Source organism: Pogoniulus pusillus, chromosome 8 (assembly GCF_015220805.1).
Source record: "Pogoniulus pusillus isolate bPogPus1 chromosome 8, bPogPus1.pri, whole genome shotgun sequence".
NCBI classification, from domain to species: Eukaryota; Metazoa; Chordata; class Aves; order Piciformes; family Lybiidae; genus Pogoniulus; species Pogoniulus pusillus.
The window spans coordinates 2,319,381-2,343,191 of NC_087271.1; the positions used below are offsets into that span (position 1 = coordinate 2,319,381).

Sequence of the window (23,811 nt, forward strand, 5' to 3'; positions counted from 1 at the left end):
TGAACTTGGATGTTCACTTAAAAGCAGAGAATGTATGGGAAAATTCCATTACTAGAACTCAAACTTTGCTCAGGGTAGCTTTTAAGGAGCAGTCTGAAGTGTGTGTGAATTAGGCTGGGGAGGGACTATTTACAGGGCCTTGTAATGACAGGATGAGGGGCAGTGGGTTTAAACTGGCAGAAGGGAGATTCAAACTAGATGTTAGGGAAGAGTTCTTTACAGTGAGGGTGGTGAGACACTGGCACAGGCTGTGAGGGAGGTTGTGGAGCACAGAAGCACCCAATGTGATCATTAATCACATTGGGTGGCTCTGTGCTCCACAACCTCCCTGGAGGTGTTCAAGGCTGGGTTGGATGAGGCCTTGGGCAACCTGTTCTAGTGGGAGGTGTCCCTGCCTATGGCAGGGGGTTGGAACTGGATGATCTTTGAGGTTCCTTCTAACCTTTCTATGATTATTCACTCTGATTCACACATTATATGATTATTCACACTGATTCCAATGTGTACTAAGACATAAAACTTCCAATTCAAGTGGAAATAAAGAAAACTAAATTGTATTAGGAGTGGCCACTTGTTTGCCATTGGAATGGGCTGCCCAGGGAGGTGGTGGAGTCACCGTCCCTGGAGGTGTTCAAGCAATGCCTGGATGAGGCACTTAGTGCCGTGGTCTAGTTGCTTGGCTAGGGCTGGGTGCTAGGTTGGACTGGATGATCTTGGAGGTCTCTTCCAACCTGGCTGATTCTATGAATTGGTTAAGTTTTTCTCTCCTCATACAGGAGCTTAATGTTGTGGCTAAGGAATCCTCAGCATGGTTCTGTTAGTAGAATAGATGGAATTTCTAGCTAGTCAGAAATGACTGCATTAAGGAGTTGGGGAAGCAAGCTGTCAGGTGGCTGTACATGAAAAGTTAACCATGTAAATAATCTTCATGTTCTTGCTCTGTCCTGAGTAGTACAAAATTGTGAATTTAGGAGATGATAATCTCTTATCTGCCATATTACTGGGTAAGGATATTGTTGGTTAACAATAGTGTCTATAAAAGTTATCGAGTGCTACCTCTTTTGAAGAAGCTTTATAGAGACCACCTCTTTCTGCAAACACTATTTCATGCTACTCAAGCCACAAATTCTTTTTCACAGAACACATCCAAAATATTATGACCCTTGAGGAGTCAGTTCAGCATGTTGTCATGACTGCCATTCAAGAGGTAAGAACTCATAGCCTAATGAGTTTAAGAAGTCTGAATATGCATTTGTTGATCTTTGTGAATTCTTTTATCCAAGCAAAAGCCAGGGAAGAGTGCAAGTACTTCCCTAAACTGTCTGGGAGGATCAGGACCAAGAGGCTCCAGACACAACAAAGGAGTCTGGACTTTAGTGTATTATATATATGCCCAAATAAACCACTTGTGAAGTTGACAAATGCTTAAGTTACCCTGTTTGAGACAAGAAATGTATCTCGTTGCCAGCTGCTGATTGTGTCCTGAGTCAGGTTCTAGTTTTTTCTGTCCCAGACCAAAAGTTGAGCTGACTGTAACTGTTCATGGACATTGTTCTGACAGACTATTCCAGCATCTCCTCTGCAAACTCCCAGCTGTATCTCCTATATTCTTGCCATGCCATCTTCCCCCTGCCAGTTTACTTTGTTCTTAATTGTATCATCTTAGTGATCCAGCCCATAGCACAGCTTTGCAGTCACTTGCATCTGTGAGCTTCAGGCCTGTGAAGCAGAGCATGGAGAGAGGCAAAAGCAAATGCTGACTTGAGAGAAAATATGACTTGTAATTGCACCCTGATCAAAACTGGCAGATTTTAAAGCCTACTGTCTTTAACTTGATGGTATGGTCTTTAAAGCTCTAAGTGCTGCACTGGGAGAAGCAAATCTCTAATCTTCTTGTTTGTTGTGTTATGACAAATCAAACGTTGTGAGGAAGGTCTGTAAGTAATACTGCAATTCCTGAGTAAGAAGTAGAGCCCTTTGATTGTTGATAAAAATAGTGTGTACATCTTTGTACTGGCTATCAGTGAGAGCTGTCTTAATGTTCATGTTCTTTGCTTGGTGGCACATGTGACACACAGAAGTGTGGTAACTATGATAACTATTAAACTAATTGAGTGAATTCCTGTCTTCTGGTTCACTCCATTTTAATTTGACTTTTGGGTAGCAGTAACTTCAACAGATCAGATTCATCCAATAAAATGTTACTGCTAACTTGTTTAATCTGGGGAGGGAAGAGGTTCAAAAAGTCACTTTCCTCTAGATGCTTTTTAAAAATAAACCTTCATTAAGCACTGAGGTTTTGTCATTATTATTAATCTATTTTGATATGCTGAAGAGCTGCAAAGAAATGGTGGAAAATGCACTTGGTACTCAGTAAACAGTGAATTTAGAATTAGTTAACCTTTAATTTAACCTTCTTTTCCTATGGCCTCTTTCTGTAGCTCATGAGCAAGGAAATAACAGGTCCTTCCACAAGTGAGGCATCAAGTGAAATTGAACTGCAGGTAACTGCTTAATATGTGTTGCTGTTTAAGCCTGAATGATAAGTTGGTATCTTGCTATCTCTTAAAAGGGAAAGGTGGTCTTCACTATAAGGTGTTGCACACTGAACAGAAACACTGAATTTTACTTTAAGATGAAGAGCATTTCATTTAACAGACAGGGATTTGGAAGTGGTGAGAACACAAATGTTCCTGTGTTTGGTTTTTGTCATGATTTTAGCATAGTTATGTTGCTATTCCAAATTACAGTGGTTTGTGTTTGCAATGTGGTAGTCCTTTAGAGTGCAGGAGAAATGAACAGAGATCCTGATCAGACAGTGTACAGATAGGCTTCTCTGTCAAAAAGAGCACCCAGTATCCTTCTTAAACATTAAGCCTGGAGAAGAGAAGGCTCCCAGGAGACCTTATAGTGGCCTTCCAGTATCTGAAGTGGGCTACAAGAAGGCTGGGGAGGGACTATTGACAAGGTCTTGTAATGACAGGACGAAGAGGAATGGGTTTGAACTGGCAGAGGGGAGGTTGAAACTGGGTGTTAGGAAAGGGTTCTTTAGAGTGAGGATGGTGAGACACTGGCACAGGTTGCCCAGGGAGGTTGTGGAGCACAGAATCTTCCAAAGTGATCAAGGATCACATTGGGTGATTTTGTGCTCCACAGCCTCCCTGGAAGTGTTCAGGGCCAGGTTGGATGAGGCCTTGAGCAACCTGTTCTAGTGGGAGGTGTCCCTGCCTATGGCAGGGGGTTGGAACTGGCTGAGCTTTGAGGTCTCTTCCAACCTAAACCATTCTATGATTATTATAACCAGTTGGGACGTTTTGAAAGCTGGAACTGTGATTGCTTTGAATATTGGTTGGAATGATTGACTCTTATTTTTTAAAAGCTTAAAAAAGCCTTGGAGGATCTGCAGGAAGCACTGGCAGAAAAAGAAGAGTTGGCACAAAGGTGTCAAGAGCTTGACTTACAGGTAAGAAACAGCAAGTGCTTATTTCTTTAGTATGTATTGGTGCTGCTAGTAAGATTAAGACATTCTGAAGGGCAAAGGATGTTGCATTTATTTAACTTGCTCTGAGAATGTTTAGCTGGTTTGGGGGTGGGAAGCAATTATTTTGTACTCCAAAATGCAATTACTGGAGATAGTTTTCTGATGGATGTGTAAGCTGAGATTTTGTGCCAGCTGAACTGAAAGGTGGTTTGTTCTGCTAAGCTTTGTTTACTCCCAGGAGAGTCGCATCAGAACAGTCTAAAAACGGCCTTACAAATTGCCCATTTCATTTTTAGTCACTGCTTCCTTTTGTGTTTTGAACTGTGTTCAAAAAAAATCCAGCTTTTGTAACAATCACTCATTAATCATAGAAAATGATGCCATTTTCAATAGGAGTTGATGAAAGACTAAAATGGGCAACTCCTCTAAAATTTACCAACCTTTTCTCCTATGCAGTTGTAACAGGGAGGATAGTTCAGGAAATAAAAATAATGGACACAAACAGATCCTTGCTGACATTTTCAAACCAGGCTGATAATGGACCTACTTCTGTTTCAGTCAGTGTAGAAGATAATCAAGTCACTCCAGGAAAAAAAAGAGTATTTCATAACAATAAACTGGAATTTGAATTTCAGGCAAATATTTGAAGAAGGGAAGAAAACCACCAATCCATTGGTGAGCTCTGAGTCTGATCCCTCTCATAGCACTGTAGTCTGAGAACAGAAAGATGCTTATCTGGTAGAACAAGTTCATCTGAGATTTGATGTACAAAGAAAACACTTGAGTGGCATCTTCTTACAGAAGCCATACTGGAACAAAACACCACCACCAAACCAGAGGCCAGTTTTGCATTTCGTGGAGGTAGTGACAGCTTCAGAAGTAGATTACTGACTATATAGATTATGTTAGGTAGCTTGTAGCTAGTTACTATGACCAGGAAGCTGTTGCTAGCATTGAACTGACATTTCAGGTCCTTTTTTTCTTGAGGCAGTAATAAGGCTCTCTAGTTAAATGTAGAGATGTAAAAGTGAGCAGAGTCTGCAGGAGAAAATGGTTTCTTTTTAAATGGGCAAGAAGATTGATTTGACAGCTGAACCTGCAGAATGCAGCTGTTAAACTGTTCACTCTTCAAAAGCTCTTGCTTCAAGAGCTGCTGGGTAGCAAGTTCATTTGCACTTCCTCCTTCCATTAGGAGGCTTAGTGTCTCTCACTAGAAAAGTCCCCAGGCTTTCTCCTGGCTCCCACAAACTCCTCTTTTGAGCTTTCTCTATTAACTAATGATAGGTTACACAAAGCCAGTTCCTCATAACGTCATGTGGGCCAGGTGAAGGCACAAAAGGTGTCTGAGGGAAAGGTACTACTGCAGGGTATAAAGAGATGAGTTGTTAGCACCATAGCTCTTTATTGCTACGAGGTTTTTAAAGTGTCTCTTCAGAATTTGTGTAGACTTTGGTGCCACTTCTGTTACGCTGTAATAATAGAGCAAAAGGAAAAAGCTTTCAGAAAGGCACTGAGAAGCTGCAAATTTTGCTCTATGCAGTAGGGCTTTTTTGGGGTGTGTTTTATTCTAGCCTGAGATGGGTGCTCTTAACATTCTGAATGTGGGAGCGCTGTGCATGTTTAAGGACTGGTTGAACCTTGAACAGGAAGTGTTGGTACTGAGCAAGGCTCAGGTGTGCTCTCTACTCGGAGGTGTTTAGGTGTGCATGTGACCCCTGGTGTCCAAAAAGGGGTGCCCTAGAAAAGCCAGCAGCTAATGAAGTGATGGATTAATTACCATTCTGTTCCATACATCTGTTTGATAGTTTTAAATGATGATTGCAGACTGTCTCTCAATATTGCATACTCTGAGTTATGTCTGATGTGTAGTCTAATAATGTCACCATGATATGTTTACTTATTTGAAGCCATAATATTGACTTGACGCTTCTCATTTAAACTAATTCTTAATAAATTCACTTGTAAGGTCTCAGTCTTCCTTGATATTTTCCAAGAGTATAAGAAAGGTAGGTTCCCTTTATGATTCAGGAAAACATAACCCACAAAGCATACTGTCCCTGTTTTTAAATGCCAGTTAACTAACCTGTGCTACGTGCTCTTGTGTTTGACAGGACGTTAAAATTAACACAACTAGAAAAACTTTCAAGGTTCTATCTTCTTAATCCTTCCCCATTGTATGGCTGTTAATACACTGACTGTTTCAATGAAGTGTTGTATTCTCATTTGCTTAGCTGTGAACACTTTCAGTATCAAACCTGTTTGATTGTTGCAAGAAGTGCATGCTCTCTCTGAAGCTGTCTAGGTTCTTTCTTTTGCGTGTGTGCTTACTAGCTTACGGCGCTTGAAACCGCTTCTTGCGCAGCCATTCGCCGCTGAGCGCACGGCAGTGCTGTGTTGGTGTGCTAGCCAGTGCCATCCTGCTTTTTAGTGTCAAGTGCAAGCAAGATGGAGAGTGCCTTGGCACCAAGAGAAGTGTCTGTGGTATCCTTTTCAATGGCAGTACTAGCTTCAATGACAGTACTGCTTTCTCTCCATATCCCATTGTCTGCCTTTACTGTGGTTTTGGTTACAACAACTGGGGTTTGTCGTTCTAGAAGGACTTCTCCTTCAGTGCTTCGTAACTAAAGCATCCATATGCTGTGTAAATGACATTCTAAAAGTTCTAAGTGCTCAGCCTTATTCATAAACTAATGTGATGATGCTCTGCTGTCTTGCTTTGGTTCCTTCCAGTTGGACGGGTCTTACGTTGTTGGTGCTGTTTTATCTGCACTAGGTGGCTGCTCTCCAGGATGAGAAAAACAGCTTGATGTCAGAAAATGAGATTATGAATGACAGGCTGGAGCAATTAGATGACTCTCTTGATGATCCAAATACTGCCGTTGCAAAGAAGTATTTCCATGCACAGTTACAGCTGGAACAACTTCAAGAAGAAAACTTCAGGTAGGAAATAGTTTCTCTTAAAAATCTTCCTCCCATGTTACATCCTGAGAAGTTCTGTTACTTTCTCAGAATTTTCTTTTGCTATGAAAACTTTCTAGTAATACAAAAACATATTTTAAAGATGGTGTTCACCTTTGAAAACTGTTATGTGATGTAGAAAATTGCCTTATTGGAGCCATTTGACACTACCAAGAAGATGGTAGAAGGCAGAAAATGAGTTCAGCAGTGATTCGTGACAGCATCAACCAAACTAACCCACTCGAACCCACCATACCTCTTAACCTCTGCTGATCTCAGTTACATAGTAGTATTTCCCCTGGTGATTGCTGTGGGGGAGGAAATGACTTCTCATGTGCAGTATACAATCCGTTGTGATTTACCAAGTAGACAAAATGTTCCACGCTTACAGAACCATTTTTCTGGCTCCTTAAATGAACAGATTTCCTTTGACTTACTTATTTTCAGTAGCTCTAGCAGTAAATGAAAAATGTGTGATAACACTGACTATTTTTAAACAGAGTTCTTGGCTTTGGTCTGTTAGGCTTGAAGCTGCAAAAGATGATTATCGTGTCCATTGTGAAGACCTAGAGAAACAGCTGATTGAACTGCAACACAGAAACAATGAACTGACCTCTTTGGCAGAAGAATCTAGAGCCTTGAAAGATGAAAATGATATTCTTAGGTATGTAATAGAGCTCCTCACACAAATTAGGAGGACAGTGGGATGAGATTGAAAAAGGCCAAGTGCAGGGTTCTACACTCCGGGCACAACAACCCCAAGCAGCACTACAGACTGGGGACAGAGTGACTGGAGAGCAGCCAGGCAGAGAGGGACCTGGGGGTGCTGGTAGCTAGTACCTGAAGATGAGCCATCAATGTGGCCAGAAGAGTCAGTGGCATCCTGGGCTGGCTCAGGAACAGTGTGGCCAGTAGGACAAGGGAGGTTCTTCTGCCCCTGTGCTTAGCACTGCTCAGGTCACACCTTGAGTGCTGTGTCCAGTTCTGGCTCCTCAGTTCCAGAGAGATGTTGAGGTGCTGGAAGGTGTCCAGCAGAGGGCGACAAAGCTGGTGAGGGGCTGGAGCACAGCCCTGTGAGAGGCTGAGTGAGCTGGGGGTGTGCAGCCTGCAGAAGAGGAGGCTCAGGGCAGAGATCATTGCTGTCTACAGCTACCTGAAGGGAGGCTGTAGCCAGGTGGGGTTGGGCTCTTCTGCCAGGCAAGCAGCAACAGAAGAAGGGGACACAGTCTGGAGTTGTGCCAGGGAAGGTCTAGGCTGGATGTTAGGAGGAAGTTGTTGTCAGAGAGAGTGATTGGCATTGGAATGGGCTGCCCAGGGAGGTGGTGGAGTGGCTGTGCCTGGAGGTGTTGAAGTCAAGGCTGGCTGGGGCACTTAGTGCCATGGTCTGGTTGATTGGCCAGGGCTGGGTGATAGGTTGGACTGGTCTTCCAACCCATTTGATTCTATGATTCATGATTAAATCCAAGGCATTGCATGTAACAAGATTTATTTTTCCTGAGGCATTACTTCTGCAGATAGATGTTAAGATTTAAAATAAGTGATGGAAGAGCCCTTTAACAAACCAGAGATGTATAGAGTAAGCTTTTTCAGTGAGCCTCTATGGTTTGCTTAAGAAAACCAACATGGAATTTTTCTGTGAAGCAGGATTAATGAACAAAGGAATTATTCCTCTTCATATGAAATGAAAAATGAAGTCCTGCAAGAATTTAAGATATGTTTATGGGCTTGCATTTGTGCATTCTTATTAAGGGGCAATCTGCATTGGTAAGAGGCTGCCTCCTCTGATAGAGAAAAGCATGCATGCAGCTGGAACTCTAACATAACCTCTAGTGTCAGCATTTTAGTCTAGGTTTAGCTTAGCAACACGATTAATAAAATGAAGATGAAATACACAACAACCTTGATGAGAGTTTAATGTAACCTTCCATCTTGCATAAACTGAATACCAGGCCACCCAAGAGATACCCAAAGCAAATTCTATTGCAAAAGCAGATCTGCTATTAATAATCTGAATAAAGCATGGAAGAAAAGTGGTTTCAGGTTTTCAACTTAGTGTTTCTTAATTAGCATCTGAAACAAATCTGAACTATAGATCTTTTTTCCTCTGCAGTCTTCCAGTAATATGAGATGACAGATATTAAACACACTCAAATGAACTTCTGTGTTTATGAACCAAATATTTCCTTTACCACATTGTTTTGAGTTAATGATCAGCTGGTAATTCTTGGTCATATCTGCTTATGGTCCTTTTTTTAGTGCAACTGTATTCTCATTATTTGTAAGCCTGCCATGAGAACATCTGTGTGTTTTTCCTTCCCAGGTACAAGTACTTTGAGATGACTCTCTGGGATGCTGTGGTGCAGCTACACTGCACCCCACAGAATTCCCTGGAGAGATTTGACTTGCTAAGCCTTGCCTCTACTTCTGGCATACAGCTGTCAGTCTTACTCCCACTTTAAACCCTGTGCTGATTGCAATTTTGGAGTAATCTTTGCACAACTCAAGTTTGCATTTAAAAACAAAGCAGTCAGATTTAACTAAGATTGCTGTCTACAACTACCTGCAGGGAGGCTATAGCCAGGTGGGGTTGGGCTCTTCTGCCAGGCAACCAAAAACAGAACAAGGGGACACAGTCTGGAGTTGTGCCAGGGGGAGGTCTAGGCTGGATGTTAGGAGGAAGTTGTTGCCAGAGGGAGTGATTGGCATTGGAATGGGCTGCCCAGGGAGGTGGTGGAGTTGCCATCCCTGGAAGTGTTCAAGCAAAGCCTGGATGGGGCATTTAGTGCCATGATTTGGTTGATTGTCTAGGGCTGGGTGCTAGGTTGGACTGGGTGATCTTGGAGGTCGCTTCCAACCTGGTTGTTTCTGTGATTCTATGACTTGTAACTCTGCTGCTAAGCACGTTGATAAAGCTTTAATGTGCATGACAGCAGAATTTGACTTCTTCAGTCTTTGGGAGGAAAAAAACCCAGCAAAACATACTTGTAATTGTTGTTTGTACTTGAAGGAGTACTGCAGACAAGGCAAGCAAGCTGGAATCCACTGTGGAAGTGTATCGCAGAAAGCTGCAGGATCTGAATGACTTCCGCAGACAAGTGAAGTCTCTGCAGGAAACCAACATGATGTACATGCACAATACAGTCAGTCTGGAGGAGGAGCTGAAGAAAGCCAACGCAGCACGGGCCCAGCTGGAGACCTACAAAAGACAGGTAAAGATGCACAATGCTTAAGGTGCAACTTTTATCCTTAATGCTCATCTTACCTCAGTAACATTTATTTGAGTTATGCTTCTCTGAAAAATCTTTCACGGGTTATGAGCTTAACCTGTGTTGTCCCCTTGAGATTTGATAGAATCATAAAATCATAGAATGGTTTAGGTTGGAAGGGACAGTTCCAACCCCCTGCCATAGGCAGGGACACCTCCCACTAGAGCAGGTCACTCAAGGCCTCATCCAACTTGGCCTTCAACACCTCCAGGGAGGTTGTGCAGCACAGAATCACCCAGTGTGGTTAAAGATCATACTGGGTGGCTCTGTGCTCCACAACCTCCCTCACAGCCTGTGCCAGTGTCTCACCATCCTCACTCCAAAGAACCCTTTCCTAACATCCAGTTTCAATCTCCCCTCTGCCAGTTCAAACCCATTACCCCTTGTCCTGTCGTTACAAGATTTTGTCACGAGTCCCTCCCCTGCCTTCTTGTAGCCCCTTTCAGATACTGGAAGGCCATTAAAAGGTCTCCTTGAAGGCTTCTTTTCTCCAGGCTGCAGAGCCCCAACTCTTGTAGTCTGTCCTCATAGCATAGCTGCTGCAGCTTTCTGAGCATCTTTGTGGCCCTCTTCTGGGCTGGCTCCAAGAGTTCCATGTCCTTCTTGTGTTGGGGGCTCCAGAACTGCACAGAGTAACAGGGCAAGAGTGAAGGTTTTAACACAGCTTTTAAAGGCATCATCTTGGAAAGTTCATGTGCTGGATATCATCTTTTTATGAAAAGGTCCAGGAGCTTCATAACAAACTGTCTGAGGAATCCAAAAGGGCTGATAAGCTGGCATTTGAAATGAAGAGACTTGAAGAAAAACATGAAGCTTTAATCAAAGAGAAGGAGGTGAGTCTCTCGCACGAGAGTTTGTTTGGACATCTAATAAATCTCTGCCGAATGCTCTGCTTGAGGAAAATCCTTCCCAGAAGTAGTGCTACCATGAAAATGTTCAGTGCTTCTTGTGAGTATATACACATATAAAACAGGTCTTAAAATCTGGGTGTCAGTAGTGTTCCTGATTAACTTTACTTGATCTTGAAGTGGTGCAGTATGACTCAATTCCATCTCAACTGTATCTTCTTAGAGACTGATAGTACAGTGTGATGCGTTGAAAGAGACAAATGAAGAGCTCCATTATTCACAGATGCAACAGGATCACCTGAGTCAAACAGGTATTGTTTTATCTACAGGTATTGCTTTTTGATGGATATTAGTGGTTTCTTGATGGATGTTTGTTTGATGGAACCTCCCATGTAATTTCAGGTGCATCTCGTGACAAAAGCCATGAGAATCTTGCTGCTGAAATTCTGCCAGTGGAATATAGGTAAGAAATAAGTTGAGGCAGGTTTGAGTTTTTCATGAGTGAGGCATAATTTTATCTCTGTGAAAGCTTAATACTGATTTTCAGCAACATGACTCTGAATCCCACTTCTTGCTTTCCCTCCTGGACCCCCATGTAGCTGTTAATTATTTCCCCGTACTATAATGAACTTCATTCTGATTTAAAGCGTAGTAGGTTGTAGCATGTAAGAGTTTAGCTTTAAGTAGCTTCTTTAAGGAATAAAACAATTCTTACCTTGCCCCTGGCAAACAGAGTAAATAAATAATACAGAATCACAGAACCTTAGAAGTTGGAAGGGAGCTCCAGAGATTGAGTCCAACCTCCCTGCCAAGGCCCTAGAGTAGTTCACAGAAATGCATCCAAGTGGGTTTTGGAAGTCTCAAGAGAAGGAGACTCCACAACCTCTCTGGGCAGCCTGTTGCAGGGTTCTCTCTCCCTCAGTGTAAAGAAGATTCTCCTCATGTTACTGAGACAAAGTAGCTAGAGGTTAGCTAATAATACCTTCTGGAGTCTGGCAGAGTGAAACAGAAGCACAATAAAATGTCCATTTGGAGTGACTTAAGACTTTGTTCGTATTTCACAGCTTTCATCACAGTAGTCTCTTGAAAGTTACCTTTTAATTCAAATTGCGTTACCCTACCTAACTCCATCTGTCAGCAGAACTTGTTTTGCTCACTTCTAAGGTCGGGGGAGCAAACAGGAATATTGGCTCCTGCTCTTAGTCCCTTTTTTCTTCATTAGCAGTGACCTTTTTGTTGGTTTTAATTCAGAGAAATGTTTATCCGGCTGCAGCATGAAAATAAGATGCTCCTATTGCAACAGGAAGGGTCAGAAAATGAGCGGATCTCCGAGCTCCAGGAACAGCTGGAGCAAAAGCATCGGACAGTGAACGAACTAGAAACTGAAAAAAGGTGAGAGGGGAAACAGCAGTAACACAAAAAGTGAGTTGTGGACCTTCAGAGTGGGGCTGTGGATTACACCTGTAGTGCAGCACTATGCAGGAAGCCAGCTCTCCTTATTCTTGCACCAGGGTAGTCACTAAGGAAAGATTAAGAAGCAAGCAGGAAGTGATACGGTTTCAATGTGGTGTTGTCAGATGTGTGTGCAGCTTACTCTGAACAAAGTGTTGTGTATAGGATGCTCTTACATGCTGCTGGATATACCCTCAGGAAAATTAGCATCCAGAGATGAAGCAGACGAATCTGCGTGCTTGTTGTGCTCGATTTAGGTGGGTAAGAACTGTCTTTTCTTCCTAAAAGGCTAAATGAAGAGCGTATTGGAGAGTTACAGCAGCAGATTGAAGACCTGCAGAAGGCTTTGCAGGAGCAGGGATCCAAGACTGAAGGAGTAAGTGAAACCTTGAAGACATTTTGGCAGTTTTGTTTAAAATCCTTGAGTGTAATGTCAAGTCCTTTGTTAGATGTGCTTCCTTTTTGGTGTGTCTAGTGCTGATAGCTAAGAAGACAGGAGAGTGGTTTAGTGCTTTTGAGTTTGATTGGGTGTTCAGTTGATTTTTTTTCTTAAAAGTTAATTTGGAACATAGTAATTTAAGCAGTAGTATGAACAAGCAAGCTCTGAAGCCACATTGGGGTCATCCAATTCACTGCATCAAGAGAAGTGTGGCCAGCAGGGCAAGGGAGGGGATTCTGCCCCTTTGCTCTGCTCTCCTCAGTCCCCACCTGGAGTACTGTGTAAAGTTCTGGAGCCCCCAGCACAGGAAGAACATGGAACTATTGGAGCCAGTCCAGAGAAGGGTCACAAAGATGCTGAGAGGGCTGCAGCAGCTCTGCTATGAGGACAGGCTAAAAGAACTGGGTCTCTGCAGCCTGGAGAAGAGAAGGCTTCAAGGAGACCTTGGAGTGGCCTTCCAGTATCTGAAAGGGGGCTACAGGAAGGCTGGGGAGGGACTACTGACAAGGTCTTGTAATGACAGGGTTGAGGGGGAATGGGTTTAAAGTGGCAGAGGGGAGATTCAAACTGGATGTTAGGAAAGGGTTCTTTGCAGCGTGAGACACTGGCACAGGTTGCCCAGAGGAGGTTGTGGCTGCTCCCTCTTGGAGGTGTTCAAGGCCAGGTTGGATGAGGCCTTGAGCAACCTGTTCTAGTGAGAGGTGTCCCTGCCTATGGCAGGGGGTTGGAACTGGCTGAGCTTTGAGGTCCCTTCCAACCTAAACCGTTCTATGAATTCCTCACTCTAACTCTTCTGCCTTCTGCTGTCCTTTTAAAACCCTCTGGTTTTCTGAGTAAATGGTGGTATAGTGAGAGGATAGCTCTAAAGAAAGACGATGCTGGAGTTGGTATCTGTGATGCAAAATATTCTGAATGCAGTTACAGAAGTGCATGAAAAATTGCAGTTTTCTTAGGATGCCTTTGGTTTGGTGTATTTAAATGTGCTAAGCTTTCTTAGTGAACTTGTGAGACCATTTCAACATTACATGGTCTGAAATACTGAAATATAACTGAATTTTAACTCTTTCCTTTCCTAGTCCAGCAACCTGAAGCAGAAGTTGGAAGCACACATGTAAGTATGGCACATGCTCCCACCAGAGCTTGTTTGTGCTAGGTAATTTCATTGTTGTAGCTCAGAAACTAAGTCTTTGTAGAAATGCCACTGATTTGAGTCATGCATGTGATGAGTTGAGTATTAATACTCTAGTTGTCCACCAGTGCCAAGTGGCATCCCTTAGGGGTCAGTGCTGTTTAACATCTTTGTCAGTGATATGGACAGAGGCATCAGGTGCACCCTCAGCAAGTGTGCAGATGATACTGTGTGGCTCAGTTGACTAGCCAGAGGGAAGGGATCCATCCAGAGGGACCTGGACAGGCTGCAGAGCTGTACCCAGACTAACCTCATGACATCTAACAAGGCCAAGGATAAGGTTCTGCATCTGGGTCAGTGCAATACCAAGCACAGCTCCAAGCTAGGTGGGGAATGGCTGAAAGCAGCCCTGAGGAACAGGCCCTGGGGGTCTGGGCTGATGGAAAGCTCAACAGGAGCCTGCAGCGTGAGTGCAGCCCAGACACAACCTCGTGCTGGGCTGCAGCAAGAGAGTGTGGGCAGCAGGGCAAGGGAGGGGATTCTGCCTGGAGTTCTGTGTGCAGTTCTGGAGCCCCCAGCACAAGAAGGACATGGAACTGTTTAGAGTGAGTCCAGAGGAGGCCACAAAGATGCTCAGCGGGCTGCAGCAGGTCTGCTCTGAGGACAGGCTGAGAGAGTTTGCAGCCTGGAGAAGAGAAGGCTTCCAGGAGACCTTATTGTGGTCTTCCAGTGTCTGAAGGGGGCCTAACAGGAAGGCTGAGGAGAGACTATTGTCAAGGTCTGGTAATGATCTCCCCTCTGCCACTTTAAACCTATTATCCCTCAACCTAGAAGTAATGGGTTTAAAGTGGCAGAGGGGAGATTCAAACTAGATGTTAGGAAAGGGTTCTTTGTGGAGTGAGGGTGGTGAGACACTGGCACAGGTTGCCCAGGGAGCACAGAATCACCCAATGGGATCAAAGAATGGATTTGGATTGTTCTGGTTCTGCAGAAGGCTACTAAAACCATCACTCCTACTGGACTCAACATTTACTCTTCTCAAGTATTTCCATCCTTTCATCCTTCGTTCCTGCTGAGGCATTCTGAAGGGTTGTTGTTTTTTCAGTCCCTTTCTTATTTCTAGTTTTAAGTGAATGAGATTCACTTCAGGAGTCACAGCTTTTATGGGTCTTCAGAAATGCCTGCTCATGCTTCTATTGAAACTCAGAAGAATTGCCAGAGCTAAAAATAATTGCTTAAACACTGCCACCACTAAGTTTTGACTTTTCAGCTCTTTAAAACTGTGCGTGGAATAGTTTGTGAGCTTAATCTTTAGCCCAGCCTTTCATTCATAGGGAGAAGCTGAATGAAGTCCACGATGAGTTGCAGAAGAAAGAGGCTGACCTTGCAGAACTGCAGCCTGATGTCAGTCAGAACCGTAAGTTGGTTTCTTTGGGTTTCATTGTTACTTCAATGAGACTATTAGGTTTCTTCTAAAATTATTCCAATAGCCATTGGGACACTTGTCTGGGTAAGGCTGTCTGCTACAGCTCAGCTTTGAACCTGAAAAGATGAAGGGAGGGTGTTTGTGGGGCGTTCTTGCACTCATCAGTGGGCAGGGAGAGGTTTATGGGGCCTTTAGTTCTGTTCGACAGTGCTCTGCAAAATGGGAACTGAGGGTCTGTACAACTGACACCAAAATAAGAATTCACTGTTTAGTACTAGAAAGTTCATTTGGGTGTGGTTCCAGTAAGAGAAGACAGAACCTTGGCAAGTACCACGTCTGGTTTTATTGTTGTGTGCCTGTGTTGGTAATTTCTCCTAAGCAGCTCAGAAGATCGGAGAGCTGGAAGCAGCACTGCGAAAAAAGGATGAGGATATGAAAGCAATGGAAGAAAGATACAAAATGTACCTTGAGAAAGCAAGAAATGTGAGTGGGCTTTCTGCCCTCAGAACCTGCTGAACAGCTTGACTGCAGTCATCCTCCCCCACCTGCCACTTGCAGGGAGTAGCTGTGTGGTGTTCAGCTGCAGTCGGTTAAATCACAGAACTGCCGAGGTTGGAAGAGACCTCCAGAGATGGAGTCCAAGCTCCCTGCCAAGGCAGGATCGCTTAGGGTCTTTTGCAGGCAGAATTTGCTGGCCACACGGGCATGCTGCTGCTCATCAAGCCAGCGTCACTTGTGCTGCTTGGACTCGCGTCGGTCCCCGCGGGCAGCTGCGCCCACAGCAGCTTGCCCTGAGGCGTGTATGAGCATAGCTTAAAGCATGAGATGCATTCTTGACTCCTTTATGCCCTGTGGTATCTCTGCACCACAGTGCACAGCCTCCCTTGCATTTAATTGCCTGACCAATGCCCAGACTGTTTCCATATTTCTGCTGAGAGCAAGCAGAGTGCAGAGCTGTTGAGAATCAGATCTGACTTGTAAGGTATTTGTTTCACTTTCTACAGGTGATAAGAACCTTAGACCCCAAGTTAAATCCTGCATCAGCAGAAATCATGTTGCTCAGGAAACAGCTCACGGAGAAAGACAAAAAGATTGAAGCACTAGAGGTAAAAATTTACTCATGTCATAATAAAGTCTCATGTTCTGCTCTCTCTGACACTGGACACTCAATGATCCAGTACCCTTCAAAGCTCCATTCAGCTAGAAACTGCACAAACTATCAGACCTAGACATTTTAAGATTGCCTTGAACTCTGTGTCCTAGTTAAGTTTGTCAGTTTTCATTGTTCAATTTAGTTTTTCGCTGGAGGTCTGAAACACTCATTTGAATTCGTTTTAAACCTCCTGAAAAGCTGCATGTGAAATACTTCATAAAACCAAGAGTTCTGCTGTGTTCTGGTAACTTGTTAGAGGGCTGCAGAGACTGGGAGTAATGTCACTTAGTCTGTATGGGGAACTAACTATCTGAGCAGTGGCTTGTTTAATTTACTTTGACCTCTGTCATAGAAATATGGTGTAGGTTGTAAGGGACCTCAAGGATCAGCCAGTTCCAAGCCCCTGCCATAGGCAGGGACACCTCCCACTGGAACAGGTTGCTCAAGGCCTTTTTCTACCTGGCCTTGAACACCTCCAGGGAGGTTGTGGAGCACAGAATCACCCAATGTGATCACACTGAGTGCTTCTGTGCTCCACAGCCTCCCTGGGCAACCTGTGCCAGTGTCTCACCACCCTGTCAAGAACCCTTTCCTAACATCTAGTTTGAGTCTCCCCTCTGCCAGTTTATACCCATTCCCCCTTGTCCTGTCATTACAAGACCTTGTCAATAGTCCCTCCCCTGCCTTCCTATAGGCCCCCTTCAGATACTGGAAGGTCATTGTAAGGTCTCCTGGAAGCCTTCTGTTCTCCAGCCTGCAGAGCCCCAGCTCCTGTAGCCTGTCCTCATAGCACAGTTGCTGCAGCCCTCTGAGCATCTTTGTGGCCCTCCTCTGGACTTGCTTTAACAGTTTGATGTCCTCCTTGTGTTGGGGGCTCTAGAACTGCACACAGTACTTCAGGTGGGATCTGAGGAGAGCAGAGTAAAGGAGGAGAACCCCCCGTGGCTTTGTATAGTGGAGATCTTAAAAGTATTTAGCAGAGGAGAAGTCTATATAGGAGAGTATAAACTCATTAAAATCTGTGCAGCTGAAATCCAGAAAGGATTCTTGAGAGTCCCAGAAATAACTGGGAGATGCTGCATTCAGTAGTGATGGGACTGGATAGAACAGCTACCCAGGCACATACTGAGTTCCTCACCACGTCAGGTGTCTGATACTCTGAATACTGTAGCCTCAGTATAATCTAGAGCAGCTTTTCAGTGTCATGGTAAGGATATTCACCCACTGGCTGTACACTCCTGTCTTTTGACTTACAGGTGAAAAATGACTACATTATTTAAAGACTTCAGGATTACCCTCTAGACTTCCATGCATATATTCCCCCCCACACACCCTCTTAAAGTATAGTTCTGAGCTGAATAGCAGCTCACATAAAGTTTAACCTCTTCTTGGAGTCTGTAACTTCTCCCATAGCCATTTCTGGTACTATCTTTACTTGCACCTCTGACCCTTCTCATTATTTTGTGCTTAAACATTTCTGCTGCATGTGCTTATTTCTTTCAGTGGACTGCACTGAGCTCATGCAGGTGACTTTCATGTTTTAGTTGATTCTCTCTCCTTGCAGGCTGAATACAAACTTGCTAAGTTACGTGATTATGAGGAGAAGCTAATTGTAACTGCATGGTATAACAAGGTAGGCCAGGAGCTTGTTTGTTTGGTGTATCACAAACCAGAAGAACACTTTGGTGAATGTGCCAGTTAAATCTTAGACTCTTTTTTTTTTAGCAGTATTGTAACAATTATTTATTGAAGTTATTTTGTTAGTTTTCTGCTTTTCTGCTGTGCTTTGGAACGTGAGACTTAAAACTTAGAATCATGGAATGGTTTAGGTTGGAATGGACCTTAAGGATCAGCCAGTTCCAACCCCCCACCACCATAGGCAGGGACACCTCCCACGAGAACAGGTTGCTCAAGGCCTCATCCAACCTGGCCTTGAACACCTTCAGGGAGCTTGTGGAGCACAGAATCACCCAATGTGATCTTTGATCACATTGGGTGATTCTGTGCTCCACAACCTCCCTGGGCAACCTGTGCCAGTGTCTCACCACCCTCACTGCAGAGAGCCCTTTCCTAACATCTAGTTTGAATCTGCCCTCTGCCAGTTTATTCCCGTTCCCCCTTGTCCTGTCATTACCAGACCTTGTCAACAGTCCCTCCCCAGTCTTCCTCTAGCCCCCTTCATATACTGGAAGGCCACTCTAAGGTCTCCTGGAAGCCTTCTCCAGCCTGCAGAGCCCCAACTCTTGTAGCCTGTCCTCAGAGCAGAGGTGCATTAAAAATGGAACCAAAGTCCTGCTTATGGAAACAATGCAGGCTTCAGCATCCAGTTTCCAAGAGCAGGGGGGGCTGTTTGGGAAGGGCATCAGGCACTGCAGAAATGCCATAGCACTGTGCATACAGCCCCTGGCAAGCATAAGGAAATCTGGGCTTGTCCTCATAGCAGAGGTGCTCCAACTTGGCATAGACCATGGCTTCTGTGTTAGCAATGTCCTATTTTCTGCCATGAGCTTCCATCTGCATTTAGCAGCCAACATCTCTGTTCAGTTGCATTAGTGGCTGAAGATTTCAGGCTTGAGACAAAAGGGCCATGGCTCAGGAGGTTTCTAGACTCCTGCTATAGAGCCTTTGGCAGAGTATATGTGAAATACAGGTAAAGCTATTTTCTCATCCCATGGTGATGCTGCAGAGGTTGTTAGAAGGTTAAATGTTAGATTGCTGGGAAAAGGACTAAAAGAAAGTTGTTCATCAGCATCATAAAGCAAAGTCTACATAGTTGCCTGAAGACGACTAGGATGGGAAATGACTAAAGGAAAGTAAAACTAAATTACTTCATAAAGGAACAACTTTGCTGTAACTGGAATGAACACTTACCAGTGTGAGTCAATCTTACTTTAGCCTTTCGTGGCAGCAAGAAGTGGCATGTCAGAAATAGAGTAAAAGAGATGGTGTGAGCCTGAGCTTTGTCTGTGACAGGTGCCCAGTTCAGTTGGCTGGGGTTTGTTTGCTCTGGTCTAAGTGCTGTTTGATTATTTGCAGAGCCTCAGTCTTCAGAAGCTAGGTATGGAAGCAAGGCTGGTTGGCAGCAGCGGTGCCTGCAAAGACGGACCTGGACGCTCCTTCCTAGCTCAACAACGTCACGTCACCAATACCAGAAGGAATCTCACTGTTAAAGTACCAGGTGCAACATCTGATTGAGCCACAAGGACCACGAGGAAAACTCATAAGCTGAAGTGTCCTTACATGTTTTATGGCTTCCACTTTACGTGATGAAAGAGGAGCTTAGAATGGTGGGCAGCTGTGACTGTGACATCAGAACCTCTTTGAGACACGATTAAGTTGATCAGCAGCGTGTCTAGAAGGTAGTGCATAGTTTTCCAAGGAGGAATAGGTTTAATAACTGCAGGATGTATTTCCAAGCACAACTTAAAAGATTTATATTTGCCTTCAGAATATATTGTAAATATGAAAACTGGCACTATATATTTAAAACTTTATTTAATGGGTTTGGGTTAGAAAGGTGACTTTTGTAGTGGGGAAGACGTTATGCAAAAATGGACTTCAGGAAACTGGCAAGATCAGGCAGTCCTGCTGGGCTCTTCTGAGAATAAACTGAAAAGGTTGGTACCATGTTCTTAAAGAGACTTTTTAAAGAGTATTAAGTTACAGCTTTAAAAGGCTTAGATGGAGGGAAAAAGGTGTTGTGCAAGCTGACTCGTTAGAGAAGGCAAGGCAGGATTTGTTTTGTTGTGTCTCAAGTGAGAAGCAGAATTAACTCTGATTTAAAAGAAACAAAAGATAAAGTTTGTACATATATACCTTAAGGAAAACCTGTCTTTAAGAGGTTGAACTTCACTGAAGCCAAATGAGCTGGGTTCTTTAGGTAACAAAAAAAACTATTACACTAATGCAGATGTCTGGGCTATATTTTAAAAGTCTGGCATATAGGTACCCTGCATTTACTTGCAGAAAGGGGCTTAGGTGGGCAGGAACCCCACTTACTTTCAGCTATTTATGCAACTCTGAACCCCTTTTATTTCCAGCTATTTATGCAGCTCTGTCCACAGAGTTCTTTTCTTTTTACCTCTTTTTGTAGTTTCACTTCAGTTATTCTGAACTAATTGCGTGAGGCAGATGAATGCTTTGCTAATTTGGGCAGCAAAGATGATTTGTTGGCAGGGAGAAGAGTGCATAAACTGCAAGAGTTTTGCAGTATTTAGCTCAAAGAAGATGAGCTGGAGGTCGATACCTGAAATGTGTGGGAAGTTGCTGTCTTTCACGACGTTTGTGTTACTTTATTTACCAAATGCTTTATCTTTGTTGTGAACTTTGCTTTGAGGAAACTCATTAATGTCTTCTGCTTTGCAAACTGCCTGGAACAAATTCATTTATCCCCATAGTTAGAGAAAATTCATTTACAGCAGCCCATAAACTGAATATATTGAAGTGTTTGAGGATGCTGTAGCAGTCTGTGATTTAATACAGAACTCAGCCATATGGGTGAAGGAAAGCAGATGTCTGTCTTCATCATTAAGGTCACCTTTGAATTGAGACACCAGGGCTCAGCTTTGCAGAATTTAAGTTCTGGGTAGTCTTTTCATTGCTTGCATGTCCCTTAGTATGCCTTGTTCTTTGATTTCTCCCTTCCCCAGCATCTTAAGTTCCTTACCGGGCATTGCACGCAATGCTAGAGGAAAAGGGAAGTGTGCATTCTTAATGCTTACCTGGTGTTGCTTCTTAGTTGTGGTGAGAGTTTGAGTGTTATATACATTTAGGCATTCAACAGATTTCCTCTTTGACAACTTGTCTACACAAAGCCACTTCCATGCTAGATAATGGTGTGAGCAGAGACCGCGATAGACAAACTGCCAGGTGTGTCTGTCAGGTTGTGTTCTTCAGGACTTTAATGCTTCTTTGGACTACCTCTTCAGTTTTGAGGTCTTTTATTGCTGAAAATGATATTATTGGGGTTTGTGCTTTTAAGATGCAGTTGCTTGTTTAATCTGTTAGTGGTGTGGGAGCTGGCGTTGAGCAGTGGAACAGGAGCCTGTCTGAGCAGGATGCTTACGTTTCTGAAGCCTGGTACTTCAGTGTGTTCTAGTGAAATGTGAAACTGTCACTGGTGGTGTCGAGTGGGTCTCTTAACCCTTGTTCTCTACAGCATGGAAACCTTCATGGATGTCTTTCAAATACTCCTCTAGTTAGTAGGCTTGTTGCATTTGTACTTCTCACAGTAGTAGAGCTGTGTCGGTAGTTGTAGCAGGTGCTGAATAGTGGAACAACTTGGAGCAAATGTTTTTGATGTACACTTCTCAAAACTGCAGACCCTGGGACCAAAAGTGACCAAGAACCTCCTTCTTGAATTGAAGTTTGTCTTCTGAATATCAACATGAAACTAAAGATGGGGATCAGCCTTTTTGTCAGAGCAAGGATGGCCCCAGTGGGCTTGCTGGCACTGCCAAAACTGAAGCAGGTTTTCAGGGGTTAGATGAAATGTTACTAACTTTGGTGTTTCTTTGGTACTGAGGACCTGTTTAAGAGTGGCTGTTTTGTAACTGGCTAAACTTGGGTTAGGTCCTATGAATGAGGAACAGATCTGTAAAAATCAATATTTGATGACAAGCCATGATGTATTCACTTCAGGTCATTTGGCTGTGCAAAAAGGATCATTAGACTAAATATCATTTCAGTGTTAACTTCATGCATGTCAACCTGGAGGGGAAAAAAAACCCTGCTACCAGTCTTAGAGCTGAGTTGTTTGCAGTATGTAGCAGAAGAACAGTGCCAGTTCTTTGTTGCAATGTGCAACACTGCTGAGGCAGGACGAAGAAAGGCTGCTTGTCCTTGCTGCAAGATGAATTCCTGTCGTGCTCAGGCAGCACAGTTAGGAGCAGATTCCAATTGTGAGTTGATAACCATTGAATTTTGTTGAATTAAAGCAGCTTTACTAATAACTTTAGCCAGCTTCTAGAAAAACGGGTAATGTAGATCCAAAGAAACAGAAATCTCTGCTGATTGACATATCAGTTGTTCCTAGCTCTTCTTTTATATACAAGATTAAGAGTAGCCACTACAGACAAGAAATGTTCTATAGCAATAATACCAATCATGGGCGAGTTGATTCTTTTACTCCAGATGGCTCAGGCAGCAGTTTTGAGAAGATTCTTTTACAACAACTGGATTATAGTGGATTAAAAAAAAACCAACACATTTCACTGAAAATAAATTTTCACTTACCTGACTTTGGGGTTTGTTCATTAAGATTATATCTAAGTCCTCTATTTTCTACAGTATACTTACTTGGAAATAATGAAGAGAAGCAATACTGATGCTTTATTTAGGTTAGCCATAAATAGTGTAGGAATAAGGAAATGAAAACAGCTGTTTAAAAGTTGCTCATGTCTAGTACAGTAATTCTGTTAACTTTTTTGCCTTCCCCCACTAGTTCAAGCTAGAATCAAAGCTTTCAGTGTAGCAGTGTCGACATCTTCTGTTTAAAACAAAATGTAAGCACTGTGTTGCATAGAACTTGGAAATTTTGCACTAATTGCTAAACTTTTGGGTTTATTTTTCTTTGGAAAGAATTCTTTTATATTCACATAAAGATTTTTAACAGTAACCTGTTGGTGTCTTTTGTTCTAGGCAGTGTATGTAACACTCCCAGGCTAGTTCTGTGCAGTGTGTGAACTGGGTCTGCATGTCAATCTGTTTGCAGTATCAGATGTCACAGTGTGGCCAGCAGGACAAAGGAGGTTCTTCTGTCCCTGTACTCAGCACTGCTCAGCCACACTTCGAGTGCTGTGCCCAGTTCTGAGCTCCTCAATTCAAGAGAGATATTGAAGTACTGGAGAAGGATAATGAAGCTGGTGAGAGGCCTGTGAGGAGAGGCTGGGGGTGTGCAGCCTGCATGAGGAGGCTCAGGGCAGAGCTCATTGCTGTCTGCAGCTCCCTAAAGGGAGGCTGTAGCCAGGTGGGGTTGGTATCTTCTCCCAGGCAATCAGCAACAGAACAAGGGGACACAGTCTGGCATTGTTTCAGGGGAGGTATCAGATGTATGTTAGGAGGAAGCTGTTGTCAGAGAGAGTGATTGGCATTGGAATGGGCTGCCCAGGGAGGTGGTGGAGTCGCTGTGCCTGGAGGTGTTGAAGCCAAGCCTGGCTGGGGCACTTAGTGCCATGGTTTGGTTGCTTGGCCAGGGCTGGGTGCTAGGTTGGACTGGCTAAGCTTGGAGGTCTCTTCCAACCTGCTTTATTCTATGTATGAGTATGTGCATGTTGTGCTGTAACAGCTACAAACCAGAGCTGTGCTGCCTTCCTCTCCTTTCTTCATTCCTTGTCACAGTTCATGTCCCACCCAGAACTGACTGTCTCTGCTGCCAGCCTCCTCCAAGATCATCGAGTCCAACCATCAATGCAACACACCCGTGGCCACTAAACCATGGCCCTGAGTGCCATGGCTACGTGTTTCTTCAACACCTCCAGGGATGAGGACTCCACCACCCGCCCTGGGCAGCCTGTTCCAATCCCTGACTGCTCCTGCAGCAAAGAAATGTTTCCTCATCTCCAACCTAAACTTCCCCTAGCACAATTGCAAGCCATTTTTCTCTCCTTCCATCACTAGGCAGAAGAGACCAACTTCCCCTTCACTGCAACCTCCTTTCAG

At 43.7% G+C, this 23,811-nt stretch overlaps 1 protein-coding gene across 3 annotated transcripts in view; it reads left to right on the forward strand.

Annotated features, from left to right (window-relative positions):
• HOOK1 (hook microtubule tethering protein 1) overlaps nt 1–22,768 on the forward strand; it is a 69,553-nt gene extending 46,785 nt beyond the window's left edge. For 2 of the 3 annotated variants that reach the window (XM_064146959.1, XM_064146956.1), the window contains 17 exons: nt 1,140–1,207; nt 2,442–2,504; nt 3,380–3,463; nt 6,255–6,421; nt 6,963–7,103; nt 9,447–9,648; nt 10,428–10,538; nt 10,777–10,864; nt 10,956–11,016; nt 11,805–11,945; nt 12,294–12,381; nt 13,521–13,555; nt 14,908–14,990; nt 15,379–15,482; nt 16,004–16,105; nt 17,717–17,785; nt 19,189–22,768. In XM_064146959.1, coding sequence (XP_064003029.1) covers nt 1,140–1,207; nt 2,442–2,504; nt 3,380–3,463; nt 6,255–6,421; nt 6,963–7,103; nt 9,447–9,648; nt 10,428–10,538; nt 10,777–10,864; nt 10,956–11,016; nt 11,805–11,945; nt 12,294–12,381; nt 13,521–13,555; nt 14,908–14,990; nt 15,379–15,482; nt 16,004–16,105; nt 17,717–17,785; nt 19,189–19,347 — 1,766 coding nt within the window. In that variant the 3' untranslated portion in view covers nt 19,348–22,768. The remainder of the gene's footprint in view (nt 1–1,139; nt 1,208–2,441; nt 2,505–3,379; nt 3,464–6,254; nt 6,422–6,962; nt 7,104–9,446; nt 9,649–10,427; nt 10,539–10,776; nt 10,865–10,955; nt 11,017–11,804; nt 11,946–12,293; nt 12,382–13,520; nt 13,556–14,907; nt 14,991–15,378; nt 15,483–16,003; nt 16,106–17,716; nt 17,786–19,188) is intronic. The other variant, XM_064146957.1, reaches the window with a different exon arrangement.
• Nucleotides 22,769–23,811: the final 1,043 nt, after the last annotated feature.